A 20,724-nucleotide genomic window follows, 5' to 3' on the forward strand; every position below is an offset into this window, starting at 1 on the left:
TAGGGGTGTCAGTGGGCTGACTGTGAACGCTCTGAGAGACTCTGGGTTGAGGTCAGTGATAAAGTAGTCTACAGTGCTACTGCCAAGAGATGAGCTATAGGTGTACCTACCATAGGAGTCCCCTCGAAGCCTACCATTGACTATGTACATACCCAGCGTGCGACAGAGCTGCAGGAGTTGTGACCCGTTTTTGTTGGTTATGTTGTCATAGTTGTGCCTAGGTGGGCATATGGGGGAGGGAATGCTGTCACCTCCAGGTAGGTGTTTGTCCCCCTGTGTGCTGAGGGTGTCAGGTTCCTGTCCAGTTCTGGCATTTAGGTCGCCACAGACTAATACATGTCCCTGGGCCTGGAAATTATTGATTTCCCCCTCCAGGATGGAGAAGCTGTCTTCATTAAAGTATGGGGATTCTAGTGGGGGGATATACAGTGGGGAGAACAAGTATTTGATACACTGCCGATTTTGCAGGTTTTCCTACTTACAAAGCATGTAGAGGTCTGTAATTTTTATCATAGGTACACTTCAACTGTGAGAGACGGAATCTAAAACAAAAATCCAGAAAATCACATTGTATGATTTTTAAGTAATTCCTTTGCATTTTATTGCATGACATAAGTATTTGATACATCAGAAAAGCAGAACTTAATATTTGGTACAGAAACCTTTGTTTGCAATTACAGAGATCATACATTTCCTGTAGTTCTTGACCAGGTTTGCACACACTGCAGCAGGGATTTTGGCCCACTCCTCCATACAGACCTTCTCCAGATCCTTCAGGTTTCAGGGCTGTCGCTGGGCAATACGGAATTTCAGCTCCCTCCAAAGATTTTCTATTGGGTTCAGGTCTGGAGACTGGCTAGACCACTCCAGGACCTTGAGATGCTTCTTACGGAGCCACTCCTTAGTTGCCCTGGCTGTGTGTTTCGGGTCGTTGTCATGCTGGAAGACCCAGCCACGACCCATCTTCAATGCTCTTACTGAGGGAAGGAGGTTGTTGGCCAAGATCTCGCGATACATGGCCCCATCCATCCTCCCCTCAATACGGTGCAGTCGTCCTGTCCCCTTTGCAGAAAAGCAGCCCCAAAGAATGATGTTTCCACCTCCATGCTTCACGGTTGGGATGGGTTCTTGGGGTTGTACTCATCCTTCTTCTTCCTCCAAACACAGCGAGTGGAGTTTAGACCAAAAAGTTCTATTTTTGTCTCATCAGACCACATGACCTTCTCCCATTCCTCCTCTGGATCATCCAGATGGTCATTGGCAAACTTCAGACGGGCCTGGACATGCGCTGGCTTGAGCAGGGGGACCTTGCGTGCGCTGCAGGATTTTAATCCATGACGGCGTAGTGTGTTACTAATGGTTTTCTTTGAGACTGTGGTCCCAGCTCTCTTCAGGTCATTGACCAGGTCCTGCCGTGTAGTTCTGGGCTGATCCCTCACCTTCCTCATGATCATTGATGCCCCACGAGGTGATATCTTGCATGGAGCCCCAGTCCGAGGGTGATTGACCGTCATCTTGAACTTCTTCCATTTTCTAATAATTGCGCCAACAGTTGTTGCCTTCTCACCAAGCTGCTTGCCTATTGTCCTGTAGCCCATCCCAGCCTTGTGCAGGTCTACAATTTTATCCCTGATGTCCTTACACAGCTCTCTGGTCTTGGCCATTGTGGAGAGGTTGGAGTCTGTTTGATTGAGCGTGTGGACAGGTGTCTTTTATACAGGTAACGAGTTCAAACAGGTGCAGTTAATACAGGTAATGAGTGGAGAACAGGAGGGCTTCTTAAAGAAAAACTAACAGGTCTGTGAGAGCCGGAATTCTTACTGGTTGGTAGGTGATCAAATACTTATGTCATGCAATAAAATGCAAAGGAATTACTTAAAAATCATACAATGTGATTTTCTGGATTTTTGTTTTAGATTCCGTCTCTCACAGTTGAAGTTTACCTATGATAAAAATTACAGACCTCTACATGCTTTGTAAGTAGGAAAACCTGCAAAATCGGCAGTGTATCAAATACTTGTTCTCCCCACTGTAGGTAGCACACAGGAGGACATTTTTCTCTGTTAAGATAATTTCCTTTTGAATTTCAAGCCAAATGTAAAATGTTCCTGTTTTGATTAATTTAATGGAGTGAGTTAGGTCTGCTCTATACCAAATTAGCATTCCCCCTGAGTCCCTTCCCTGTTTCACACCTGGTAGTTTGGTGGATGGGACTACCAGCTCTCTGTAACCTAGAGGGCAACCAGTGGGTCCGTCTCCTCTATACCATGTTTCTTGCAGGATGACAATGTCTGCATTACCGATTTCTTTGGTGAAGTCCGGGTTCCTGCTCTTTAGGCCAAAGGCAGATGACCTCAGACCTTGGATATTCCAGGATGATATAGTGAAGGCTTTTTGTTCCATAAAGTGTCCAATGTTGTTGGTCGGGGTTTGGCCTCAGGCCAGTAAGTGTGAGCAGAGCCTGCTGAGCATCTGGTACATGCCGTTGGCTTGGGCGAGTGTAAGAGTGGGGGTTGGGCCTGTTTGCCCGCTCACTACCTGGGCGTATGTGTGACTTCCATGTTGATGCCCTCTTTGCGGGGGTGGGGTGCATGGGGTGGGCAGGAGTGGCATGGGTCTGATCTGAGGGGGCCTAAATTGGGTGTGGGCATGGTTGATGTGGGGGGGGGGTGTAGGTCTGGGGGGGGGCCCTGGAGGTCTTGGAGGGTGTCTCTCTCTCTGTGTGTCTCTCCCTCTCTCTTTCTCTCTCATACGCAGTAAATGACTTGCTGCTATGCAGTGACGGCACTGTCACCTTCCTCAGGCTAGGGACACATGAATGCTCCCCTGCTGAGCCTTGTGGGAGATCCAGGTATAAATGTGGAATTGTGGGATGTTATTTTTGTAATGTTATTATTAGGACACGGAGCAGGAAAATATGAGCCTCCAGCTGTCTGGTGTTTAGGGTAATGTTTACTAGTGTTGATGGAGTCTGGGTTGTCTGTTGCACTGGTTAATAATAGATTCATATTTGCCAACGCCAATGGCGACAGCTAGTCTTCCTGGGGCCCGACAAATATTAACACAACCTGGACCTGAACCCATAAAGAGAAAGCAGATGTGACATTGGCCAGCCGGCCAGGAAGAACTCCCTATGGAAAGAACCCCTGAGAAGAACCAGCCCAGATATGTCAGGCTGGGTGGAGGTGGAGATTAGAACGCATAGTTAAGTCATGTCTGTTCTAGTGCGTTCTGGAATAAATGATTTGGTCATGTTTTTTTCTGGGGAAGTATATAATGTGTTATTCTCCTATATCATGTGAAGAATCAGTGGAGGCTGTCTGAAACCTATGACTTTGAGCCTGTGTGAACCCTGTGACAGAGCAGTGGTCTGTGGGTCAGACAGTTCTCCCCTGTGGGTTTAAGGGGCAGAGATGTTCCCTGCCTGCCTAAGAGGAAGCTCCAGTGATTAGCGACTAACGTTAGCGCCAGAATGGAACGCTAAAGAACTCTAGCGAGCCAGCAGAAAACCTGTTAACTGTTGCTGCGGTGGGGGGCTAAGATGGAGGATGCTGCTGGTTGGCGTGGCAACAATGAATAGAGGACGTGTGTGTGTGAAGGAGGCAGAGTTAGTCTCGTTAGCCACCTGGGGCAGACTGGGTTGGCCTGACTCATCCGGTCTTGCTCTTCTCTCTCTCGTTCGCTCTCCCTCTATCTCGCTCTCTCTCTCTCTCTTCTCTCTCTCTCCTCTCTCTCGTCTCTCTCTCTTCTCTCTCTCTCCTCTCTCTCTCGTCTCTCTCTTCTCTCTCTCTCCCCTCTCTCGTCTCTCTCTCCTCTCTCTCCTCTCTCTCCTCTCTCCTCTCTCTCCTCTCTCTCCTCCTTCTCTCTTTCTCTCTCTCTCCTCCTTCTCTCTTTGTCGACTAGACTTAATGTATTTCATTCAGTGATTAATTCATTGATAGACTAACTTCTCTGAACCAGATTTCCACTGTCTCTGTTAGTCTTGTTGCATCAGAGCCAGATGTCTCCTGGTGCGCTGCTTCACAATCTACAGGTATACAGAAAGAGAGAGAAAATAGACAGAGGTTTTGAGGTAAGGAAGATGTAGAGAACAGATCGTTAGGAATCTGAGCCTAATATTCCCTGGGGGGGGTGTGTGTGTGTGTGACGTGTAGAGCGTGACTGCTGGTAGTTTGCCGTGTTAGTCGTGATAAGGCACGAGTCTCTTCTCTATTAGCCTTTGAGCCATAAGCCTTTGACAAGCTTGTATCTTCTCTGTAGGACACACACACACACACACACACACACACACACACACACACACACACACACACACACACACACACACACACACACACACACACACTGGTGTTTTTCCCAGTGTACAGATTCCAACCTAACCATGTAAACAGGAAACCCGTATTTTGATGACAGTCGAGCCAAATTCTGTGTGTGTGTTATGCCGTAGTACTCAGTGTTGTCTCCCCCTGCAGGATATGAGAAGACATGTCGTGATGACCCTCCTGGACACTGAGCAGTCTTATGTGGAGTCGCTCCGGACACTCATACAGGTAATACTACACACACACACACACACACACACACACACACACACACACACACACACACACACACACACACACACACACACACACACAGGAACCACCAGTGCTAACAGATGGTTGAAGTTACAATGTCTTAATGTTAAATGACTCCTGCTAAAGCCCCTCTCCTCACCCCTCAGCCACACGTCTCACCGCCTCATTCAGACAGGCAGTCTCCCCACCCAGACCCCACCCTCTCCCCACCCAGACCCCACCCTCTCTCCACCCAGACCCCACCCAGACCCAAACCTCTCCCCGCCCTCTCCCCACCCAGACCCCACCCTCTCCCAACCCAGACCCCACCCTCTCCCAACCCAGACCCCACCTTCTCCCCACCCAGACCCCACCTTCTCCCCACCCAGACCCCACCTTCTCCCCACCCAGACCCCACCTTCTCCCCACCCAGACCCCACCTTCTCCCCACCCATACCCAAACCCTCTCCCCACCCATACCCAAACCCTCTCCCAACCCAGACCCAAACCCTCTCCCAACCCAGACCCAAACCCTCTCCCAACCCAGACCCAAACCCTCTCCCCACCCAGACCCAAACCCTCTCCCCACCCAGACCCAAACCCTCTCCCCACCCAGACCCAAACCCTCTCCCCACCCAGACCCAAACCCTCTCCCCACCCAGACCCAAACCCTCTCCCTCTCCCTACCCAGACCCAAACCCTCTCCCCACCCAGACCCAAACCCTCTCCCCACCCAGACCTAACCCTCTCCCCACCCAGACCCAACCCTCTCCCCACCCAGACCCAACCCTCTCCCAACCCAGACCCAAACACTACCGTCATACAGTTCTTTATGGCTGAGATGTTCAGCCTCTCATTCAGACAGTAAAAGCTGATAGAGAAGAAAGAAGACGTGTGAGAGTGGAGAGGACAGTTCAGAGAGGAGGAAGAGAGGCTTGAGAGAGGGGGAAGAGAGGCTTGAGAGAGGGGGAAGAGAGGCTTGAGAGAGGGGGAAGAGAGGCTTGAGAGAGGGGTAAGAGAGGCTTGAGAGAGGGGTAAGAGAGGCTTGAGAGAGGGGTAAGAGAGGCTTGAGAGAGGGGTAAGAGAGGCTTGAGAGTAAGAGAGGCTTGAGAGAGGGGGAAGAGAGGCTTGAGAGAGGGGGAAGAGAGGCTGAGGAGGAAGAGAGGCTGAGGAGCGAGTGGGAAGAGAGGCTGAGGAGAGAGAGGGGGGAAGAGGGGCTTGGGAGAGGAGAGAGAGAGGGGAAGAGAGGCTTGGGAGAGGAGAAAGAGGGGAAAGAGAGGCTTGAGAGAGGAGAGAGCGGGGGAAGAGAGGCTTGAGAGAGGAGAGAGCGGGGGAAGAGAGGCTTGAGAGAGGAGAGAGCGGGGGAAGAGAGGCTTGAGAGAGGAGAGAGCGGGGGAAGAGAGGCTTGAGAGAGCGGGGGAAGAGAGGCTTGAGAGAGCGGGGGAAGAGAGAGTTGAGAGAGGGGGAAGAGAGGCTTGGGAGAGTTGAGAGAGGGGGAAGAGAGGCTGAGGAGAGAGAGAGGGGGAAGAGAGGCTGAGGAGAGAGAGAGGGGGAAGAGAGGCTGAGGAGAGAGAGAGGCTGAGGAGAGAGAGAGGGGGAAGAGAGGCTGAGGAGAGAGAGAGGGGGAAGAGAGGCTGAGGAGAGAGAGAGGGGGAAGAGAGGCTTGGGAGAGGAAAGAGAGAGAGGGGAAGAGAGGCTTGGGAGGGGGGAGAGGAGAGAGAGAGAGAGGGGAAGAGGGGCTTGGGAGAGGAGAGAGGGGGAGAGGAGAGAGAGAGAGGGGAAGAGAGGCTTGGGAGAGGAGAGAGGGGGGAGAGGAGAGAGAGAGGGGAAGAGAGGCTTGTGAGAGGAGAGATGGGGGAGAGAGAGAGGTTTAAGAGAGGCTTGTGAGAGGAGAGAGAGAGAGGGGAAGAGGGGCTTGGGAGAGGAGAGAGGGGGGAGAGGAGAGAGAGAGGGGAAGAGGGGCTTGGGAGAGGAGAGAGGGGGGAGAGGAGAGAGAGAGGGGAAGAGAGGCTTTAGAGAGGAGAGAGGGGGGAGAGAGACTTGTGAGAGGAGAGAGAGAGAGGGGAAGAGAGGCTTTAGAGAGGAGAGAGGGGGGAGAGAGGCTTGTGAGAGGGAGAAAGATGGGGTATGTTAAACTGAAGCCATAGTAAACCCAGGTGCCATGTAGTCAAAACAGAATGAGAAGCGTGTGTGAGACACCATCGATTAGGCACCCTCTGAACAGACCCCAAACACACACTCACACTGTATTAATAAACAATGCACCCCGCGCACACACACACACACACACATCCTACCAACTCAGGCTTTATACGCAGATCACACACAAATACACCATTCCAACTCATGTGCTTGTTTCACAGGGTCTGTGGCTTGCCTGGATGTGTTCGCATTTCACAAGGCTGGTGTCAGGAAAATAAGCTTTAATTTTCCCAAAATAGAAACATATTCTCTCTCTCTCTCTCTCTACCTCTCTCTCTCTCTCTCTCTCTCTCTCTCTCTCTCTCTCTCTCTCTCTCTCTCTCTCTCTACCTCTCTACCTCTCTACCTCTCTACCTCTACCTCTCTCTCTCTACCTCTCTCTCTCTCTCTACCTCTCTACCTCTCTCTCTCTCTCTACCTCTCTACCTCTACCTCTCTACCTCTCTCTCTCTCTCTACCTCTCTACCTCTCTCTCTCTACCTCTCTCTCTCTCTCTCTACCTCTCTATCTCTCTCTCTCTACCTCTCTCTCTCTCTCTACCTCTCTACCTCTCTCTCTCTACCTCTCTCTCTCTACCTCTCTCTCTCTCTCTACCTCTCTACCTCTCTCTCTCTACCTCTCTCTCTCTCTCTACCTCTCTACCTCTCTCTCTCTACCTCTCTCTCTCTCTCTACCCTCTCTCTCTCTCTCTCTCTACCTCTCTACCTCTCCTCTCTCTCTCTCTCTCTCTCTACCTCTCTACCTCTCTACCTCTCTCTCTCTCTACCTCTCTCTCTCTCTCTCTCTCTCTACCTCTCTACCTCTCTCTCTCTACCTCTCTCTCTCTCTCTACCTCTCTCTCTCTCTCTCTCTCTCTCTCTCTCTCTCTCTACCTCTCTACCTCTCTCTCTCTACCTCTCTCTCTCTCTCTCTCTCTCTCTCTCTCTCTCTCTCTACCTCTCTCTCTCTCTCTACCTCTCTCTCTCTCTCTCTCTCTCTCCTCTCTACCTCTCTCTCTCTCTCTCTCTCTCTCTCTCTCTCTCTCTCTCTCTCTCTACCTCTCTACCTCTCTCTCTCTCTCTCTCTCTCTCTCTCTCTCTCTCTCTCTCTCTCTCTCTCTCTCTCTCTCTACCTCTCTCTCTCTCTCTCTCTACTCTCTCTCTCTCTCTACCTCTCTCTCTCTCTACCTCTCTACCTCTCTCTCTCTACCTCTCTCTACCTCTCTCTCTCTCTACTCTCTCTCTACCTCTCTACTCTCTCTCTCTCTCTCTCTACCTCTCTACCTTCTCTCTCTCTCTCTCTCTCTCTCTACCTCTCTACCTCTCTACCTCTCTCCTCTCTCTCTCTCTCTCTACCTCTCTCTCTCTCTCTCTCTCTCTCTCTCTACCTCTCTCTCTCTCTCTACCTCTCTACCTCTCTACCTCTCTCTCTCTCTACCTCTCTATCTCTCTCTCTCTACCTCTCTACCTCTCCCCCTCTCCCTCTCTCTCTCTCTATCTGTAGGGCTATATGCGGCCTCTGAAGCAGCCAGACAGTGGATCACTAGTTGATCCCTCATTGGTGGATGAGATGTTCTATCAGATCCCAGAGATCCTGGAGCACCATGAGCACTTCCTGGAACAGGTCACCGGCTGCATCAGCCAATGGCACGACAAACAGACCGTGGGTCAGCTGCTTATCCAATCGGTAAGTACCTCCCTCCATCCAATCACTGTAAACCATGGACAATGGAAAAACCACGGGTGAAAGTAAGTTGGTGTGGTCCGGTACAGGTAAACCATAATAATTAAAACAAAATGTCAAGAAAACTATAATAAACCATCATTTACCGTAACTGTATGTCAGCCACATGAAAAATCAGCGAGTTGATGTGGAACCGTGTGGTATACGCTCCGTATTGATGTGGAACCGTGTGATATACGCTCCGTATTGATGTGGAACCGTGTGGTATACGCTCCATATTGATGTGGAACCGTGAGGTATACGCTCCGTATTGATGTGGAACCGTGTGATATACGCTCCGTATTGATGTGGAACCGTGAGGTATACGCTCCATATTGATGTGGAACCGTGTGGTATACGCTCCGTATTGATGTGGAACCGTGTGGTATACGCTCCGTATTGATGTGGAACCGTGTGGTATACGCTCCGTATTGCATTGTTGTTTGACGAGAACACTTACATTTTGCGGAAGGCGGAGATGAATGTCCGATTCCCGAGACGCACGCACACATCAGGGGACACGTCAGTACAGGCTACCAGTGTAGGCCAGATGACAATCACAGAATGTCATTACATAAATGTTCTACCTTTTGGTCTTGTAGTGTACCTCCGAGAGAGACACATACATACATATACACACACACACTTCACCCCTAAATAATAAGGTACAGTGACTTCCCCCTGACCCTACCTCCTGTAAGTTCACGGTCCGTGTTAACCCCCCGTCTCCTCTCCTGATCCGTGTTAACCCCCGTCTCCTCTCCTGGTCCGTGTTAACCCCCTGTCTCCTCTCCTGATCCGTGTTAACCCCCGTCTCCTCTCCTGGTTTGTGTTAACCCCCCGTCTCCTCTCCTGATCCGTGTTAACCCCTGTCTCCTCTCCTGGTTTGTGTTAACCCCCCGTCTCCTCTCCTGGTCCGTGTTAACCCCCGTCTCCTCTCCTGGTCCGTGTTAACCCCCTGTCTCCTCTCCTGGTTTGTGTTAACCCCCCGTCTCCTCTCCTGGTTTGTGTTAACCCCCCGTCTCCTCTCCTGGTTTGTGTTAACCCCCCGTCTCCTCTCCTGGTCCGTGTTAACCCCCCGTCTCCTCTCCTGGTCCGTGTTAACCCCCGTCTCCTCTCCTGGTCCGTGTTAACCCCCCGTCTCCTCTCCTGGTCCGTGTTAACCCCCCGTCTCCTCTCCTGGTCTGTGTTAACCCCCCCGTCTCCTCTCCTGGTCCGTGTTAACCCCCCCGTCTCCTCTCCTGGTCCGTGTTAACCCCCCGTCTCCTCTCCTGGTCCGTGTTAACCCCCCCGTCTCCTCTCCTGGTCCGTGTTAACCCCCCGTCTCCTCTCCTGGTCCGTGTTAACCCCCCCGTCTCCTCTCCTGGTTCGTGTTAACCCCCCCGTCTCCTCTCCTGGTTCGTGTTAACCCCCCCGTCTCCTCTCCTGGTCCGTGTTAACCCCCCGTCTCCTCTCCTGGTCCGTGTTAACCCCCCTTCTCCTCTCCTGGTTTGTGTTAACCCCCCGTCTCCTCTCCTGGTTTGTGTTAACCCCCCGTCTCCTCTCCTGATCCGTGTTAACCCCCCCGTCTCCTCTCCTGGTCCTTGTTAACCCCCCCGTCTCCTCTCCTGGTCTGTGTTAACCCCCCCGTCTCCTCTCCTGGTCCGTGTTAACCCCCCCGTCTCCTCTCCTGGTCCGTGTTAACCCCCCCGTCTCCTCTCCTGGTCCTTGTTAACCCCCCGTCTCCTCTCCTGGTCCGTGTTAACCCCCCGTCTCCTCTCCTGGTCCGTGTTAACCCCCCCGTCTCCTCTCCTGGTCCATGTTACCCCTCTGCTGGTAGCCCTCTAGTTCACCACAACACACACATCTCCCAGGCTAAACACACAAACACCTCCCCCCACACACACACCTCCACGGCCAAAGAACATAGGCCTCAGTCGCTCCCTTTAGGGGCAGAGAGACCTATCCTAAACGGTGTGGCATCGCTAGCCTATGCAGTCAGATTGTGTAGCATTGTTAGCCCATGCAAGTAAAATGCAGTCAGACTGTGTAGTATTGTTAGCCCATGCTAGTGGAATGCAGTTTGAATGTGTAGCATTGTTAGCCCATGCTAGTGGAATGCAGTTTGAATGTGTAGCATTGTTAGCCCATGCTAGTGGAATGCAGTTAGAATATGTGGAATTGTTAGCCTATTCTAGTGGAATGTTGCGAGTACTAATCCCTTGACCTGTCTGAACTTCCTTTGAGCTAGACATTTCTGCTACAGCGAGGTCAACTCTCGGAGTGTGTGTGTGTGTGTGTGTATTGTGTGTTGTGTGTGTGTGTGTCTGGCATGTCAGTTTACACACAGATGTCATGTCCCTCAACCTCCACCCACCGCTTTCCCCTCACCCAGTCTCTCTCACCCCCCTCACCCAGTCTCTCTCACCCCCCTCACCCAGTCTCTCTCACCCTCTCACCTTTCTCTCTCACCCCCTAACTCCTCTCTCTTACCCCTGTCACCCCTCAGCCCTTCTCCCCCTCTACAGTTCAGCCCCTTGTAATGATAACCTGTCAACACACATCTGTCTCAATAGCCCTGACCTGGCCTGACACCATGCCCTGACCTGGCCTGACACCGTGCACTGACCTGGCCTGACACCGTGCACTGACCTGGCCTGACACCGTGCACTGACCTGGCCTGACACCGTGCACTGACCTGGCCTGACACCGTGCACTGACCTGGCCTGACACCGTGCACTGACCTGGCCTGACACCGTGCACTGACCTGGCCTGACACCGTGCACTGACCTGGCCTGACACCGTGCACTGACCTGGCCTGACACCGTGCACTGACCTGGCCTGACACCGTGCCCTGACCTGGCCTGACACCGTGCACTGACCTGGCCTGACACCGTGCACTGACCTGGCCTGACACCGTGCCCTGACCTGGCCTGACACCGTGCACTGACCTGGCCTGACACCGTGCCCTGACCTGGCCTGACACCGTGCACTGACCTGGCCTGACACCGTGCACGCACACATGCAGGACCTCTGTGCCTTCTATGCAGTCCTGCTCCCTCCTTTGACAGACAGCCGACAGTAACATGTATAGTTGGTAGAGAGTGGAGCTTGTAACCCCAGGTTAGTGGGTTGGGTTCATGGGACCACCCATTGGTATAAAGTAGGCACGCATGACTAAGTAGATTTGGATAAAAGCATCTGCTAAACGGCATATATTATTACTATATATTAGACTAGAGAGAGGATAAAAGAGGGATATACTGTAAATACTCGATACTATGGAGCCAGGGAGGTTGTGGAGGGATGGGGAGAGGGGTTACAGGTGTAACTGGAGGGTGGAGGGATGGGGAGAGGGGTTACAGGTGTAACTGGAGGGTGGAGGGATGGGGAGAGGGGTTACAGGTGTAACTGGAGGGTGGAGGGATGGGGAGAGGGGTTACAGGTGTAACTGGAGGGTGGAGGGATGGGGAGAGGGGTTACAGGTGTAACTGGAGGGTGGAGGGATGGGGAGAGGGGTTACAGGTGTAACTGGAGGGTGGAGGGATGGGGAGAGGGGTTACAGGTGTAACTGGAGGGTGGAGGGATGGGGAGAGGGGTTACAGGTGTAACTGGAGGGTGGAGGGATGGGGAGAGGGGTTACAGGTGTAACTGGAGGGTGGAGGGATGGGGAGAGGGGTTACAGGTGTAACTGGAGGGTGGAGGGATGGGGAGAGGGGTTACAGGTGTAACTGGAGGGTGGAGGGATGTGGAGAGGGGTTACAGGTGTAACTGGAGGGTGGAGGGATGGGGAGAGGGGTTACAGGTGTAACTGGAGGGATGGGGAGAGGGGTTACAGGTGTAACTGGAGGGTGGAGGGATGGGGAGAGGGGTTACAGGTGTAACTGGAGGGTGGAGGGATGGGGAGAGGGGTTACAGGTGTAACTGGAGGGTGGAGGGATGGGGAGAGGGGTTACAGGTGTAACTGGAGGGATGGGGAGAGGGGTTACAGGTGTAACTGGAGGGATGGGGAGAGGGGTTACAGGTGTAACTGGAGGGATGGGGTGAGGGGTTACAGGTGACAGCTTAGGTGTAGATCACAGGAGGCTGCTGAGGGGAGGACATCTCATAATAATGGCTGGAATGGAATGATATCAAACACATGGAAACCATATGTTTGATGTGTTCAATACCATTCCATTTATTCCGTTACAGCCATTATTATGAGCCCTTCCTCTTCAAATAATAAGGTGCCACTGGCTGTGGTGTAAGGCACCGGATTTATCCATCCTGATATTACTCCTTACAGATGGAGGAGAGAGAGCAGCTCTTTTCATGAGGGGTTGAAATGCCTATTTCTGTGTTACTGTTAAACCATGCCCCTTATCATCTCTCTCTCTTTCTGTCTCTCTGTCTCTCTTTCCATTTCCTCTCCCCTCATTTCTTTCTCTCCTCCTCACTCATCTCCATTGTGTAGAGAAAAGGCCGGTCAGAGGGAGTCACAGTGGAGCATGCCATAATGCCATAATGCGTGTTGTGCTCACTTCCTGTGTGTGTTTGTGCTCTCCGTCATCTCTCCCCACTGAGGCTCCCCTTTTCCCCACTAAGGATCCCTTGTTTTTAAGCCTGAAGGGAGGCGTGCTATGTATCACTATATTGACCAATACCACTTAGAGCCTGGCTCATCAAACACTTGTTGCCGGGCACTATTCACCCTCCTTCAGAGTCAGCTTATAGCCTGTCACATTTTTTAGCCTGTCACATTTTTTGGGAATATATTATAACTTTTTGTTCGATTTAGGGTTTGGACAGGTTTTTTTTTCTACGCCCCTTCGTTGGTGATTGGTCAAAAGTACTACTGCTAGTAGGAGTAGGAACTATGGACAGGATTCTTCAATGAAATGTTTGTTGTCTTTCAACAAGAGAAAACTAGTTTTCTTGCTCATTTTTCATTTGAGAAATACTGCACCAAACATCCTAATTAGATTTAAAATGACAGATTTCATGATTTTATCTTACATACATTCAGACTATTTAGTCTATGTTGTTGCTACGGTGTCTCTAAAGGGACAAAGAGTAATATTGCCACTTTCTTTTTTTTTTTTCAAGCTGAAATATGCGAGGCACAGATGTTCACTTCACCTAGCCGAGTTCTGCAAGGAGCAAACCCAACCAGTATATTTTGCATGTTAATATTCTCTCTCTCCTCTCCCCTCTCTGCTTTCTCTCTTGTACACAGTTCTCCAAAGAGATTCTTGCTAATATTTATTCAGCATACATCGATAACTTTCTGAACGCCAAAGACGCAGTGAGGATCGCAAAAGAGGCCAAGCCAGCATTCCTCAAGTTCCTGGAGGTGAGTGTGTGTGTCCACTGTCTACACTGTACCCTACTGTCTATATGAGTGTGTGTGTCCACTGTCTACACTGTACCCTACTGTCTATATGAGTGTGTGTGTCCACTGTCTATATGAGTGTGTGTGCCTACTGTCTATATGAGTGTGTGTGCCTACTGTCTATATGAGTGTGTGTGTCCACTGTCTATATGAGTGTGTGTGTCCACTGTCTATATGAGTGTGTGTGTCCACTGTCTATATGAGTGTGTGTGTCCACTGTCTATATGAGTGTGTGTGTCCACTGTCTATATGAGTGTGTGTGTCCACTGTCTATATGAGTGTGTGTGTCCACTGTCTATATGAGTGTGTGTGTCCACTGTCTATATGAGTGTGTGTGTCCACTGTCTATATGAGTGTGTGTGTCCACTGTCTATATGAGTGTGTGTGTGTCCACTGTCTATATGAGTGTGTGTGTCCACTGTCTACATGAGTGTGTATGCCTACATGAGTGTGTGTGTCCACTGTCTATATGAGTGTGTGTGTCCACTGTCTATATGAGTGTGTGTGTCCACTGTCTATATGAGTGTGTGTGTCCACTGTCTACATGAGTGTGTATGCCTACATGAGTGTGTGTGTCCACTGTCTATATGAGTGTGTGTGTCCACTGTCTATATGAGTGTGTGTGTCCACTGTCTACATGAGTGTGTGTGTGTCCACTGTCTATATGAGTGTGTGTGTCCACTGTCTACATGAGTGTGTGTGTCCACTGTCTATATGAGTGTGTGTGTCCACTGTCTATATGAGTGTGTATGCCTACATGAGTGTGTGTGTCCACTGTCTACATGAGTGCGTGTGTCTACTGTCTATATGAGTGTGTATGCCTACATGAGTGTGTGTGTCCACTGTCTACATGAGTGTGTGTGTCCACTGTCTATATGAGTGTGTATGCCTACATGAGTGTGTGTGTCCACTGTCTACATGAGTGTGTCTGTCTACATGAGTGTGTGTGTCCATTGTCTATATGACACTTGTATGTGTAGGTGAGTGTGATGCACGGACTTGTCTTTAGCTACTGTGTGTGTCTCTGTGTGTGTGCATTTGTGTCTCTGAGTTTGTGTGTGTGTGTGTGTGTGTGTGTGTGTGTGTGTGTGTGTGTGTGTGTGTGTGTGTGTGTGTGTGTGTGTGTGTGTGTGTGTGTGTGTGTGTGTGTGTGTGTGTGTGTGTGTGTGTGTGTGTGTGTTTCTGTGAGTGTGTGTGTTTCTGTGAGTGTGTGTTTCTGTGTTTCTGTGAGTGTGTGTCTCTCTGTGTGTTTGTCTCTGTGTGTGTGTGTTTGTGTGTGTCTCTGTATGTGTGTGTGTGTCTGTGTATGTGTGTGTATGTGTGTGTCTCTGTATGTGTGTGTGTGCGCACATCCTGTCCCTCCTGCTCGTCCAATATCAGTTTTCTTTAGAAAGAGACACTCGATCACTGATCCTCTGATGCCGGACAAACACTACAGGACTTTAAATGACCCTTACAACGCTGAGCCTCTCACATTAAACAAACGTCTTTCCTGTAGGTTTGTTGTCTTGCCAACGTAGTGGTGCGCACACTAAATGATGTGGCGCAGACGGTAGGTCACACACTAGAACATTCTTCACTTGGTCGTAAGGATTCTCCATACCATCACGCTGTCTCTTGAAAACCAATGTTGTGATTACTTTGTTAACGTAGCTACAATGAGCTGTGGCTTAAAGCAGCCTCATAAACGTTTTCAGTCAGACATTCAACGCTTGCCATGCAAAGTTGAAATATCTAGCCAACATTTTGAATTGAATAACATTTATTGTGAACTTCAGAGCTGTAAAGATTTGACACTTTTAAAGGCAAGTACAAACACATACTAGTAGTAGTCATTAGTCCTGGTTCTAGTCTATATATTCATACCAGTAGTAGTCATTAGTCCTGGTTCTAGTCTATATATTCATACCAGTAGTAGTCATTAGTCCTGGTTCTAGTCTATATATTCATACCAGTATTAGTCATTAGTCCTGGTCTAGTCTATATATTCATACCAGTAGTAGTCATTAGTCCTGGTCTAGTCTATATATTCATACCAGTAGTAGTCATTAGTCCTGGTCTAGTCTATATATTCATACCAGTAGTAGTCATTAGTCCTGGTCTAGTCTATATATTCATACCAGTAGTAGTCATTAGTCCTGGTCTAGTCTATATATTCATACCAGTAGTAGTCATTAGTCCTGGTCTAGTCTATATATTCATACCAGTAGTAGTCATTAGTCCTGGTCTAGTCTATATATTCATACCAGTAGTAGTCATTAGTCCTGGTCTAGTCTATATATTCATACCAGTATTAGTCATTAGTCCTGCTCTAGTCTATATATTCATACTAGTAGTAGTCATTAGTCCTGGTCTAGTCTATATATTCATACTAGTAGTAGTCATTAGTCCTGGTCTAGTCTATATATTCATACCAGTAGTAGTCATTAGTCCTGCTCTAGTCTATATATTCATACCAGTATTAGTCATTAGTCCTGGTCTAGTCTATATATTCATACCAGTAGTAGTCATTAGTCCTGGTCTAGTCTATATATTCATACCAGTAGTAGTCATTAGTCCTGGTCTAGTCTATATATTCATACCAGTAGTAGTCATTAGTCCTGGTCTAGTCTATATATTCATACTAGTAGTAGTCATTAGTCCTGGTCTAGTCTATATATTCATACCAGTAGTAGTCATTAGTCCTGGTCTAGTCTATATATTCATACCAGTAGTAGTCATTAGTCCTGGTCTAGTCTATATATTCATACCAGTATTAGTCATTAGTCCTGGTCTAGTCTATATATTCATACCAGTATTAGTCATTAGTCCTGGTCTAGTCTATATATTCATACTAGTAGTAGTCATTAGTCCTGGTCTAGTCTATATATTCATACCAGTAGTAGTCATTAGTCCTGGTCTAGTCTATATATTCATACCAGTATTAGTCATTAGTCCTGGTCTAGTCTATATATTCATACCAGTATTAGTCATTAGTCCTGGTCTAGTCTATATATTCATACCAGTATTAGTCATTAGTCCTGGTCTAGTCTATATATTCATACTAGTAGTAGTCATTAGTCCTGGTCTAGTCTATATATTCATACCAGTAGTAGTCATTAGTCCTGCTCTAGTCTATATATTCTGGGTGATGTGAAACAACGTCATCATTTCACTGGCCTCTTCTCTGGCGAGCTCCAATTGGCTATCGCTGATCACCGTTCTCAAAGCTTGTCGTTGCACGTTCACACTACAAGAGCATTGCACATTTTGTGCCGATTAAAATCAAACGCCCAAAGAGAGGATCGGCCGCACACCCTCGAGCAGGTAATGATATCGGGATTTTATCTACGATCTCAAAAACTTGTTTGAGGCCCAAATAGTGTAGTGTTCACTCGGCTTGAGGTAGAGCGTTCTGACCCAGCTCTTTGTTCTGACCCAGCTCTTTGTTCTGACCCAGCTCTTTGTTCTGACCCAGCTCTTTGTTCTGACCCAGCTCTTTGTGGGACAGGCCGGTTCTACTGATGTGAACCCTTTACATTGGAGTCATTTAGCAGACACTCTTATCCAGAGCGAGTTACAATTAGTAAATTCATCTTAAGATAGCTAGGTGAGACAACCACATGTCATAGTCAGTACATTTTCCCTCTGTAGTAGCTATCAGCAAAGTCAGAGCTTGAAGGGGGGGGGGGGGGGGCAATTGCTGGTTCAGGTGTATTTTTTATTAATACATTTTTTCAGGGGGGTGAAGAGGATTATTTAAGATACTGTTTGAAGAGATAGGGGTTGATGTTTTCGGACGATGGGCAGGGACTCTGCTGTGCTAGCTTCAGGGGGAAGCTGGTTCCACCATTGGGGTGCCAGGACAGAGAAGAGGTTGGACTGGGCTGAGCGGGAGCTGCCCTCCCGTAGGGGTGGGAGGGCCAAGAGACCAGAGCTGCCAGAACAAAGTACTCTGGTTGGGTTTGAGCATAGCCTGAAGGTAGGGAGGGGCAGTTCCTCACTAGTCATCACAGATGACTCGTTACAGACAGAGCTGAGACATGGAGCTCAAAACATGTGGATGTCTAAGTGTCTAGTTCAGTGTGTGTGTCTGTGTATATAATTGGTATGTGTGTATAGTGCGTGTGTGTGTGTATTTTTTAAAATCTTTATTTAACTAGGCAAGTCAGTTAAGAACCCGGACAGCGCTGGGCCAATTGTACCCTATGGGACTCCCAATCACGGCCGGTTGTGATACAGCCTGGAATCGAACCAGGGTCTTTAGGGACGCCTCTAGCACTGAGATGCTGTGCCTTAGACCGCTGCTCCACTCGGGAGCCCCCCCTGTATAGTCTGTGTGTGTGTGTGTGTGTGTGTGTGTGTGTGTGTGTGTGTGTGTGTGTGTGTGTGTGTGTGTGTGTGTGTGTGTGTGTGTGTGTGTGTGTGTGTGTGTGTGTGTGTGTGTGTGTGTGTGTGTGTGTGTGGTTTGCGAATGTATAGTGTGTGTGTATAGTTTGTGTGTATAGAGTCTATAGTGTGTCTGTTTCTCCAGTCACCTATCAGCTGTTGTTTTTCTCCCCTCTATAGTTGACCTTTGACCAGACTATATGATGACTATCTCCCGGGTGGCGCAGTGGTCTAGGGCACTGCATCGCAGTGCTAGCTGCGCCACCAGAGTCTCTGGGTTCGCGCCCAGGCTCTGTCGCAGCCGGCCGCAACCGGGAGATCCGTGGGGCGACGCACAATTGGCATAGCGTCGTCCGGGTTAGGGAGGGTTTGGCCGGTAGGGAGGGTTTGGCCGGTAGGGAGGGTTTGGCCGGTAGGGATATCCTTGTCTCAGTATGTAAAACATGTAATAAAATGTATGCACTCTACTGTAAGTCGCTCTGGATAAGAGCGTCTGCTAAATGACTAAAAATGTAAATGTAAAATGACTGTTAAAAGTCACAGGGGTCACAGGAGGGTGACTGATCAGAATATGGAACCATACCGCCATCTAGTGTCTGTGGGGAAACCAGACAGATTATTCACACTGTATGGCTCATATGTAGGTCTGACTAGAACTCTGACCCGTTCTCCCTTTCTCTCTCTTCTCTCTCCCTTTCTCTCTCTTCTCTCTCCCCTTCTCGCTCTTCTCTCTCCCCTTCTCGCCCTTCTCTCTCCCCTTCTCGCTCTTCTCTCTCCCCTTCTCACTCTTCTCTCTCCCCTTCTCGCTCTTCTCTCTCCCCTTCTCGCTCTTCTCTCTCCCTTTCTCTCGCTCTTCTCTCTCCCTTTCTCTCGCTCTTCTCTCTCCCTTTCTCTCGCTCTTCTCTCTCCCTTTCTCTCGCTCTTCTCTCTCCCTTTCTCTCGCTCTTCTCTCTCCCTTTCTCTCCCTTTCTCTCTCTTCTCTCTTCCTTCTTTCTTTTCTCGCTCTTCTCTCTCCCTTCTCTCTCTTCTCTCTCTTCTATCTTCCTTCTCTCTCTTCTCTCTCCCTTCTCTCTCTTCTCTCTCCCTTTCTCTCTCTTCTATCTTCCTTCTTTCTCTTCTCTCTCCCTTTCTCTCTCTTCTATCTTCCTTCTTTCTCTTCTCTCTCCTTTTCTCTCTCTTCTATCTTCCTTCTCTCTCTTCTCTCTCCCTTTCTCTCTCTTCTATCTTCCTTATTTCTCTTCTCTCTCCCTTTCTCTCTCTTCTCTCTCCCTTTCTCTCTCTTCTCTCTCCCTTTCTTTCTCTTCTCTCTCCCCTTCTCGCTCTTCTCTCCATTTCTCTCGCTCTTCTCTCTCCATTTCTCTCGCTCTTCTCTCTCCATTTCTCTCGCTCTTCTCTCTCCCTTTCTCTCTCTTCTCTCTCCCTTTCTCTCTCTTCTCTCTTCCTTCTTTCTCTTCTCTCTCCCCTTCTCGCTCTTCTCTCTCCCTTTCTCTCCCTTTCTCTCTCTTCCTTCTTTCTCTTCTGTCTCCCTGTTTCTCTCTTCTGCCGCTCCTTCTATCTCCCACCTCCTTCTCTCCCCCCCCCCCCCCCCCCCAGACCAGTATGCGTGAGAACAAGGAGAAGCAGGCCCTGGGTGATCTGATGATCAAGCCTGTCCAGAGGATCCCCCGTTATGAGCTGCTGGTCAAGGTGAGTCTCCTCCCCCTGTCTAACTGGTCAAGGTGAGTCTCCTCCCCACTGTCTAACTGGTCAAGGTGAGTCTCCTCCCCCCTGTCTAATTGGTCAAGGTGAGTCTCCTCCCCCCTGTCTAACTGGTCAAGGTGAGTCTCCTCCCCCCTGTCTAATTGGTCAAGGTGAGTCTCCTCCCCCCTGTCTAATTGGTCAAGGTGAGTCTCCTCCCCCCTGTCTAACTGGTCAAGGTGAGTCTCCTCCCCCCTGTCTAACTGGTCAAGGTGAGTCTCCTCCCCCCTGTCTAACTGGTCAAGGTGAGTCTCCTCCTCCCTGTTTAACTGGGTTAAAGTCCGAGGTGAGTCTCCTCCCCCCTGTTTAACTGGGTTAAAGTCCGAGGTGAGTCTCCTCCCCTCTGCCTAGCTGGGTTAAAGTCCGAGGTGAGTCTCCTCCCCTCTGTCTAACTGGTCAAGGTGAGTCTCCTCCCCTCTGCCTAACTGGGTTAAAGTCCGAGGTGAGTCTCCTCGCCTCTGCCTAACTGGGTTAAAGTCCGAGGTGAGTCTCCTCCCCTCTGCCTAACTGGGTTAAAGTCCGAGGTGAGTCTCCTCCCCTCTGCCTAACTGGGTTAAAGTCCGAGGTGAGTCTCCTCCCCTCTGCCTAACTGGGTTAAAGTCCGAGGTGAGTCTCCTCCCCTCTGTCTAACTAGTCAAGGTGAGTCTCCTCCCCTCTGCCTAACTGGGTTAAAGTCCGAGGTGAGTCTCCTCCCCTCTGCCTAACTGGGTTAAAGTCCGAGGTGAGTCTCCTCCCCTCTGCCTAACTGGGTTAAAGTCCGAGGTGAGTCTCCTCCCCACTGTCTAATTGGTCAAGGTGAGTCTCCTC

The 20,724-nt window shown here is 49.6% G+C and overlaps 1 protein-coding gene across 1 annotated transcript in view; it reads left to right on the top strand.

Annotated features, from left to right (window-relative positions):
• The window catches only part of LOC139548241 (rho guanine nucleotide exchange factor 17-like), a 130,112-nt gene that overhangs the window by 96,349 nt on the left and 13,039 nt on the right, over nt 1-20,724 (top strand). The window contains exons 2-5 of the mRNA XM_071357783.1: nt 4,473-4,550; nt 8,241-8,423; nt 13,657-13,773; nt 19,774-19,866. Coding sequence (XP_071213884.1) covers nt 4,473-4,550; nt 8,241-8,423; nt 13,657-13,773; nt 19,774-19,866 — 471 coding nt within the window. The remainder of the gene's footprint in view (nt 1-4,472; nt 4,551-8,240; nt 8,424-13,656; nt 13,774-19,773; nt 19,867-20,724) is intronic.

This window comes from Salvelinus alpinus, chromosome 21, assembly GCF_045679555.1.
Source record: "Salvelinus alpinus chromosome 21, SLU_Salpinus.1, whole genome shotgun sequence".
Classification (NCBI taxonomy): Eukaryota; Metazoa; Chordata; class Actinopteri; order Salmoniformes; family Salmonidae; genus Salvelinus; species Salvelinus alpinus.